Below are 8,925 nucleotides of genomic sequence, written 5' to 3' on the forward strand. Positions count from 1 at the left end.
TTGGGTACAAACAGAGCAATTCTGACCATACCTTGTTTATCAAACGCAAGAATGGTAAGATTACAACTCTTATTGTGTATGTTGATGACATGATTGTTACAGGGGATGATCCGAAAGAGCTGAATGAATTGCAAAAGTATCTGTCAAAGGAGTTTGAAATGAAGGATCTGGGACAACTGAAGTATTTTCTGGGTATTGAAGTTGCAGGGTCTAAGAAGGGGATTTTGCTTTCACAAAGGAAGTGTGTCCTTGATTTACTTGCTGAAACGGGGATGCTGGACTGCAGACCAATGGAGACACCCATTGAGATGAATCACAGACTTGCTATTTATCCTGATCAAGTTCCAACTGATAAAGGGAGGTATCAACGTCTTGTTTGAAGGTTGATTTATCTTTCACATACTAGACCTGATATTGCTTATGCTGTAGTGTTGTTAGTCAATTTATGCATTGTCCTAGTGAAGAGCATATGGATGCAGTCTTTCGTATTTTGAAGTACTTGAAGATGGCCCCAGGTAAAAGGTTACTGTTTCAGAAAAAAGATGAATTGGAAGTTGTTGGGTACACAGATGCAGATTGGGCTGGTGATAAAATTGACAGACGTTCTACATCTGGGTACTTCACTTTTGTTGGAGGGAACCTTGTCACTTGGAGTAGCAAAAAGCAGAAAGTTGTTGCCAGATCAAGTGCAGAAGCTGAGTTCCGAGGTATGGCACACGGAGTTTGTGAAATGTTGTGGATTCGTAATGTCTTGAAAGACCTGGCTTACAAGCTTCAAAAGCCTATGGATTTGCATTGTGATAATACAGTTGCCATTGAGATTGCACATAATCCAGTTCAGCATGATAGAACAAAGCATGTGGAGGTTGACCGTCATTTTATTAAAGAAAATCTTGACAGAAAGGTTATTCGCTTTCCATTTGTAAACTCAGAGGAGCAATTAGCTGATGTTCTTACTAAAGGAGTGTGCAGAAAGGTATTTGACAGCTCAGTTGACAAGTTGGGCATGATAGACATCTATGCACCAACTTGAGGGGGAGTGTAGAATCGCTGTAAACCTGTATGTAATTAGGATTTTATTTAATTAGGATATCCTGTAATTATGGAAAGATTGTTTCCTATTAGTGTTAGACTACTCATTTGTACTTGTATATATACCCTCGTTGTGGGATGAATAGAATTATCGAATTAACCTTGAATTGAAGTATTCTTTTCTACTATTTGATCGACAACAATCTCATTTTTCCCTAAACATTTAGTATTCTTTTCTACTATTTGGAGCAAAAGAGACTTATTTTTCCCTACAGTAGAGAAAAATCAAAATATGGGAAATCTGTTGGAATTGCTTTGATTTATCGTAGCTTTGGACGAGCTCGTTAGGGTTTTTCTTCTTTCCTTTAGTAGGAACGTCGCACAAAGTATGAGGCGCTGAGTTCACAACTTTTAGTATCAATTGAAGGGTTCTCACTCTTTTCAGAGTTAAGACACCATATTTTATAGTTTTACTGTCCTGTAATTAATCAAGTAGGTGCAATTATTTGTGAGTGACTATTTCTGAGCCATTTTTCATAACTTGGCCTCAATTTTTTCACTCAAAAATAAATATCTTTTGTTTTTATTTTTTTTGAAGAGAAAAAGTTAAGATAGACAACCCTAACTACTTAATACACATCCCTAATATTTTAAATCTCAATCAAATTTTATAGGTAGGTTAAATGACCACAACATACATCTATGTATTAAAAGAAGAAGAAAAAAAGTCATATTTTTATAATAGTATTCTTGAATTATGTATAAATAGTTAGATAAACAAAATAAAATTCTATACATGGCCTCGCCATTTAATACAAGAATAAAGTTAAAAACTATCTAATTAAATTTTTATTTAAGGAGCTGGAATTAAATAGGGTGAGAAATTATATAATTTAGAATTTCAGAATCAGTGGCATTAAATGTTTTTAAAATAGATCGCTTTACTCCCATTTTTTTAGTTTTTTTTTTTTTTTTAAAATTATGATTAGTCAATATTAAAAGCAATAAAACAACACAGGTAAAAAACTTTGTAATTGTTGATTTGTTTGGCCCCTCCAATGACAACTTCGTAGTTCCGTAACTCAAGAGAAACTACTGATATAGTTCTCATTGATTAAAGATAAATGTTGCACAACAACATAAACATATGCAGGTTAGCTTTCCTAGAGGAACTAGGACTCCACCTGGATCTATGTGCACTTTGGAATGTTAAGTCCACATATTCTAACATTATACGGAGAAATGTTGTACTATATTAATTTAGTTTTAAAATACAATTTAGGTGAAACTATCCAAACAGAAAACCATTCAAATGGATTTTTGAAGCACACCAACAAATGCTACAACTGACAACTACAGAAAGGGATAGTCTACTCTCACTCCCTTGGACTCATCAGTAAAACATCTACCGTAAAACTGCCTCGTCCATCTATATACTGTTTCATGAACGGTAAATACTAGTAGAACTTTGAGCCCGGGACCAAAGAAAACATCTACCTAAATGACTTGACCATATGAATGTCAAAAGGGCCAAAGAAAAAAAAAGGTCGAGGAGAAAGTAATCTGCTTACCATAACTATGTGAATGTTATTGGTCCAACAATGGACCTTTGCCTCATCTTCATACAAAATAGAAGATTTTGTGCACGCCAAACAGTGCATACAAGCAGTCTTTCACTCTGCCATGCCATATGAAAGTCAACATCCACCTACTATCTTTAAATAGTTATGCATACAAAACAAGCAACTAATCCTGCAATTCCATCCTCCAGATGAGAAGATTAACCTGCGTATAAATATACCAAATCATACTCCAGGCATCGGGAATTGGGTGGTAAGAGCTTCGACTTTCGTCCGCAAATCTGAAACTCGATCAATTAGAGGGAATTCAGGGGTTGCAACATGCTTTAAAAACTCTTGGAGCTTTGAGCCCGGGGCTTTGCTTTTAGCATCAATCGCTATCCGCACACCCTCGTGAATGTAGTCTGCAGTTGCTATGAAGTCTTTCTCAGTGAATCCTCGTGTCGTCATAGCAGGTGTTCCGATGCGAATACCACCAGGCATTAGAGCACTTTTATCACCTTTTCAAGAGACGTTACATTTTCAGATAAAACAACTTCACAAACAAAAAAACAACTTCACAAACAAAAAAACAACAATAGGACCTCACAGCTAGGTGACCAGCCCTTAACCAAAAACAAGGCTTTAAACTCTTAGGACTCACCGGGTACTGAATTCTTGTTAAGAGTAATAGAAGCCATGTCAAGAATTTTCTCCACCCGAGCACCATCAATGCCCTATTAACAAAGGAGAACATTTCATACACAAAAAAGAAGACAAATAAAGGAATAGGACGTATTCCTTTTTATTAAAAATAAAAAAAATAAATAATAAAAATAATAATAAAAATAAAAATAATAAAGATGAACTCGCCAGACAAAAGGCACACTAGGGAAAAATGAAACAAGCTACTCATAAGCCTCTTGGCATGAGCATGTCAATTTGGCTTTTATGTTTTTGGAGTGAAGTTGATTTGTCAGATTTTCAGTTGACTTTTTTCCAAAAGCTTTTACTTTTTGCTGGGTAACTTTCATTTGGTTAGGAGCATTTTGTTTTTTCACTTTGTTTTCAATTCAAATAGACCCACTAAAAACCTCCATGGCCACTTTGAAAAAACTTTAAATACATAGCATAATATTTTGAACTCTTGAGAACAAAAACACCTTGCCTTACACTTTGCCTATGAATACACTGATGTATGTGTGACACTACCTAAATGAAAACTCTGATAAATGAAATATCTGTCAAATGAAACAGTAGCTAAATATGCCCAAATTTCAGCACAAATTCTCATATAACAACAGATATGTAATGAAGACTGTATACATAGAAGTATACACTTACAAAGGGACGCAGATCGACAAGAACCAGGTGGTTATCGCTTCCACCAGAAACCAGTGTGTATTCAAGTTCAACCAATCGGCTTGCAAGAGCCCTGCAATTAGAGACCACCTACAAGAAGAGAGGCCACAAAACCTTAGGATATGACTTGAACCAATTTATACGTCAGGACAGTATAATTTCAGTACCTGATTCTGGTAAGCCTTAAATTCTGCAGACTGAGCATGCTTCAAGCAAACTGCAAGGCCCCCAATAGTGTGGTTATGAGGACCACCCTGCATCAAGAAGTCAAACCTTTTATGTCTACATTCAAAATATAAATGTTGCTTGGAGAGACAAATAACAGAAGAGTTGAACGAACCTGTAAGCCCGGGAAAACAGCGTTATTGATGGCAGTTTCTAAATCAACTCCAAGAACTGGATCCTTCTTGAAGAATATCATTCCACCTCTTGGACCCCTTAGAGACTGAAGAGAAATGTCTGAAATTGTCAGATCATTCGATTGTGGATAACAACAACAAAAAGTATGCGGTTTTCTATTTATGTCAGATTATTTATGAAGCATATCGAGTCTAGGAACAAAATGAAACATGTGCCTATAAACAAGTCTACTCTCATAAACTTTTCAATCTTGAATTAGTTTAGAGAAACTAGTCATTCTCCACACATGCTCTGAATGTGCAAGTATTTTTTATTTTATTTTTTCAGAAATTAAAAAAATAATAATAATAATAATAAATATAAATAAAACTGTCATTACAGAGAGAAGATAGTGGGAGTAAAAAGTGCGTTGTGGGTTTTTTTTTGTTTTTTTTTTTATAATAAAAGTATATTTTGTAAATGTCATGATTGTCCTTGTGATTTAATTAATTTTCAAAGTTTTTTAATCTTCTAAGGTCATTTCTGTCAAAATTTTTGATTTTGGGTAACAAACCCTCTTCTCTTAATAATAGTATAGATATAAATGCATGAGTTTGAACCAGACCTTGTGGGTTGTTGTTGTCACAATATCACAGTAGTCAAAGGGATTGGCAACCACAGAAGCAGCAACAAGCCCACTTATGTGAGCCATATCCATCATAAGAAAAGCACCAGCAGCATCCGCAATCTTGCAATGCAAATTAGATATAAATCATCAGTTTTTATTTGGAAGGCAAAGTACTGTATCAGTTGCCAAAGAAAATCAGAGTACATATAAATGTAATGAATTTCATGTTATGTACTGTAAATGAAATCCGTTTATATGGAGAAAAGACATCAAACTTCTAACCTTCCTCATGCGAGGGTAGTCAAAATCTCGAGGATAAGCACTGGCCCCAACAATAATGAGTTTAGGTCGAAATAGGGTTGCTGTTTTCTCAAGCATGTCATAATCAACCAGACCTGGATTTTTTTTTTTTTTTTTTTTTGTGGAAAAAAAACCAACATTCCAAGAGAATAAGCATTTTATCAGTAGTTAATCTGAAAGACAACATAGTCTAATGGGAAATGTAATGCAGAACCTGTGGATTCATCAAGTCGGTAAGGCATGGACTCAAAATAAATAGATGTTCCTGATACCCGTCTTTTAGGAGTCATGAACCCATGAGACAAATGTCCCCCGTGTGGCAAGTCCAAACCCTAAGTTGCATTCAAATGGTGATAATTTAGCATTGCAAGACCAATCACACTCGTAAAAAGGAAAAAATAAAGCCAAGAGGACACCTTACCATGATACGATCATGAGGATTGAGAACTGCTGTATAAACCTCAAAATTAGCTGGAGAACCAGATAATGGTTGAACATTGACGCCCCACTTGTTTCCATCTAGGTGAAATGCATCCAGGGCCCTTTTTTGGCATAGTGTTTCAAGCTCATCAATGTGCTCATTTCCACCATAGTACCTGAAATGTGTATTTGGCTTGTACATCAACAGTAAATATTATAACTAAAGACATCAATTGCAGTTCATTACTCAGATTAACGAAGAAAAAACATCACTCAAGCTGTGTACCTTTTCCCAGGTAATCCTTCCGAATACTTGTTTGTGAGACATGAGCCAACTGCCTCCATTACTGCCCGTGAAGTGAAATTCTCTGAGGCAATGAGCTCAAGGCTTTTGAACTGCCGCTCTTTCTCCTTGTCAATAATAGCACGCACCTCAGGGTCAGCCTCACTTAAGCCATTATCTACAAAACTGCTTCCAATATCTGCATGGAAAATAATAAAATTGAAGAACAGATCATACACAAGTCCTGCTAGCAGCCATAACATTCAGTGTACACCTCTCACTAGATATCTTTAACGAAATGATGCCTTTGCTGCTTGAGAAGTGTGCTAAATAGAGTAAAATAAATTCACACTGGCTATGCAGAGCATCAAACTCAAGCAAGGTAATGGAAGAGAAAGAAAGTGAACCTGGCATTATAACCGAATTAAAAGTATTCCTTCCAAACCGGGATTAAATTTCAATACAGTACCATACAAGAACAGATTATACTAGTTCAATCATTGAAGAATAATTACCTCCAAATTCAGGCACATGCACTGAAGCCGGAGAGGATGGCCTCCCAGCAACCAAGCTTCCTTGGATGTTAGAATAAGATCTAGCAGTCTTTGCAAAATTAAGGTTCACTTGATGTGGAAATCTATTTGGAAAAGCTGCTCCTCTAAGCCATGTGGGCTGTTGAACAGAACCCATAACTGCAGCTCCACTGCAAGCCTGCATCTTGGCTTTCAGATACTGTCACAAGCTTCCTACATATTCCATAGAAAATTATACAGTGAGCAAAACTAGAAAAGACGCCAAATACATACATACATACTCATTATATACAAGTAACCGGCACACAAGCCATGTGGTTGCTTTTGGCATTCAAGCAAAGGTGTCTCAAAAGAAATTGCTAGCCATTATGAGCTTCATTTCTCACTTCCAGTCTGGGCCGGCTCTGAGATTTCCGTGGCTCTAGGCGGGCAAAAAAAAAATGGGGCTCCCTACCTTCTAATATTTTCACAATTTTTTACTTCTTTTTTCGAAAACGCAAGGGTAAGGCTTGGATTTGCACGAGCAAAAAATAGAGTTGCCGCTACCAAACCCCCATTTTCACCAGCAACAAACAAATTTGCTCACTCCGCCAACTCCAACAGGCAAACATGTTTATGAACAGACAACAATTATCCCACACCCACTTCTCTATCTCTTCACCTATGACCCTCTTCTTTCCCAATTCTCGTCATCTTCAATTCCCTTCCCATCCACACTTGAACACCCAATTCTGATATTCCAAAAAAAAAAAAAAAAAATCATTCGTTCGATTCTTTGGCTTTGATTAGTTCTTGGGAGCAGAGCTGTGCGTTGTGGGTCTTGTTCAAATTCTGATTTTGGGTTATAATTTAGCGCTACATAAACCATCGGGGATAGATAGATCATCAGACTAGCACAAACAACACTAACAATTCGAGATTAAAAGGATTTCTTAATTACCTGAACTGCAGTTGGGCGACAGAGATTCGGGGCAGAATTACAAGTTGGGTGTTGTTTGGCGGCTGCTGTGGAGGACTGGGTTTAGGGGTTTTCACAGGTTACTCCCGTCCCGCCCAACCCATTAAATTAATGCTTTATTCTTCTATATTCTAGGGTTATTTCTGTCCGTTAACTCTGCCAAACAAGGATTTTGCCCAAAAATAAAATCAACAGAGAATGTGATTCTAACCTAAAACGACAGACGCTGGTTTAGTCAACGTCCTTATCAAAGTCAAGTCACGTTGAAATTAAAGATTTTTTTTTTTTTTCTTTCTCTCGATTAGATAGAGAAAACTTTAGAAAGAAAGACCTCTATTTACACTCCAAATCTAACATATAAAAGTTAGTTTAACGTAATATATATTTAACGGTTATAATGTATTCTTTTCATTTTTTAAAAAAGTATTTATTAATTAGTTAAAGTCAACTGACACAAAAGTGAAAATTATTATTATTCTAGCATCAGGGATGTATACAATTATGTTTCGCTCGTGTAGAGAGCCTTTGTGATCTTGGTAAGTTTCCTTTGCCATTCTTTTCATTGATAGTTTAGCGTATAACTTTTATACAGTGTTCTAAACTCGGCCGCCTAGGCGCTAGGAGGTGAGTCTCTGATCTCTTAGGAACAGTAGTACATTTTGAAGCACCAAATGGAACATAGAACAACAACGTAATGTGGGAGTAGTTTCATGGTCTCTTTCTAGTTAAGTGATGGCATTAGCCCTCGTTTAAAGCCTTTGTTCTCAACTCTAAAGAAATGAAACAATATAAAAGAAGTTGACAATTCATGATCTCGTCTAACTAGATTTCCTCTTGTCCAACCTTACGTCCATTACAGCTCATAGTTGCAGCAGGAATTGGCCCGATTCTAGCTTTGAAGTACTTCAGGTATACATACAGACCAAGCAAAATCAATACACTACAGCAGGCTGAACGTTTGGGTGGGCCTATCCTGTCTATTGGGAGCATTGAGCCACAAACAAGAGGCGTAGAAAAGGAAGTTTCTCCATTATCGATTACTCAACCCAAGAACAGAAATCCGATTTTCGAACCTCTATTATCAGATTCACCCAATGCTACACGAAGATCTTTTGGTTCAGGAACGCCTTTTGATTTCTTTCAATCACAGTCCAGATTGTCCATGTCTAACTACTCAAGAAACAAGGACAACTGAGGTTCCCAATAATTTTAGCTGGGCAAAGCTAACAGAACACATTATACGTCGGTGGCACATTTGAACTGTACTATATAATATATATGAGCATAACACCAAGGAATTCAGTCACCGCAGCCTCAATTCAAAGAACCACTCCGACAGGATTAAGAGTTACATGTTCATATATGTTCACCAAGGATTAAGTTGAATATTTAAAACTACAAAATAGAGAGATCCAAATACTAGATTTGGAGGTCTTAATTCCAATGCTCTTTTTTTTTAAAGGGAGAAGTGCTTTAAAGTCTAACGTTACAGAATATGTCCAAACAAAACC

General features: G+C 36.6%; 1 protein-coding gene across 1 annotated transcript; it reads right to left on the reverse strand.

The window, feature by feature from the left end:
- Positions 1 to 2,579: 2,579 nt before the first annotated feature.
- LOC112179503 (serine hydroxymethyltransferase 3, chloroplastic) lies at positions 2,580 to 7,553 on the reverse strand. The gene is made up of 12 exons (XM_024317929.1): positions 7,397 to 7,553; positions 6,439 to 6,669; positions 5,927 to 6,122; positions 5,642 to 5,816; positions 5,435 to 5,552; positions 5,203 to 5,315; positions 4,918 to 5,040; positions 4,294 to 4,398; positions 4,121 to 4,207; positions 3,936 to 4,043; positions 3,256 to 3,328; positions 2,580 to 3,112 (listed from the first exon to the last, which is right to left on the reverse strand). Exons 2-12 carry the CDS (start codon positions 6,638 to 6,640, stop codon positions 2,838 to 2,840), a joined length of 1,575 nt encoding a protein of 524 aa, XP_024173697.1. The 5' UTR covers positions 6,641 to 6,669; positions 7,397 to 7,553; the 3' UTR covers positions 2,580 to 2,837.
- Between the last annotated feature and the right edge of the window lie 1,372 nt (positions 7,554 to 8,925).

The sequence above is a fragment of the Rosa chinensis genome, chromosome 7 (genome assembly GCF_002994745.2).
Source record: "Rosa chinensis cultivar Old Blush chromosome 7, RchiOBHm-V2, whole genome shotgun sequence".
In the NCBI taxonomy this organism is placed as follows: Eukaryota; Viridiplantae; Streptophyta; class Magnoliopsida; order Rosales; family Rosaceae; genus Rosa; species Rosa chinensis.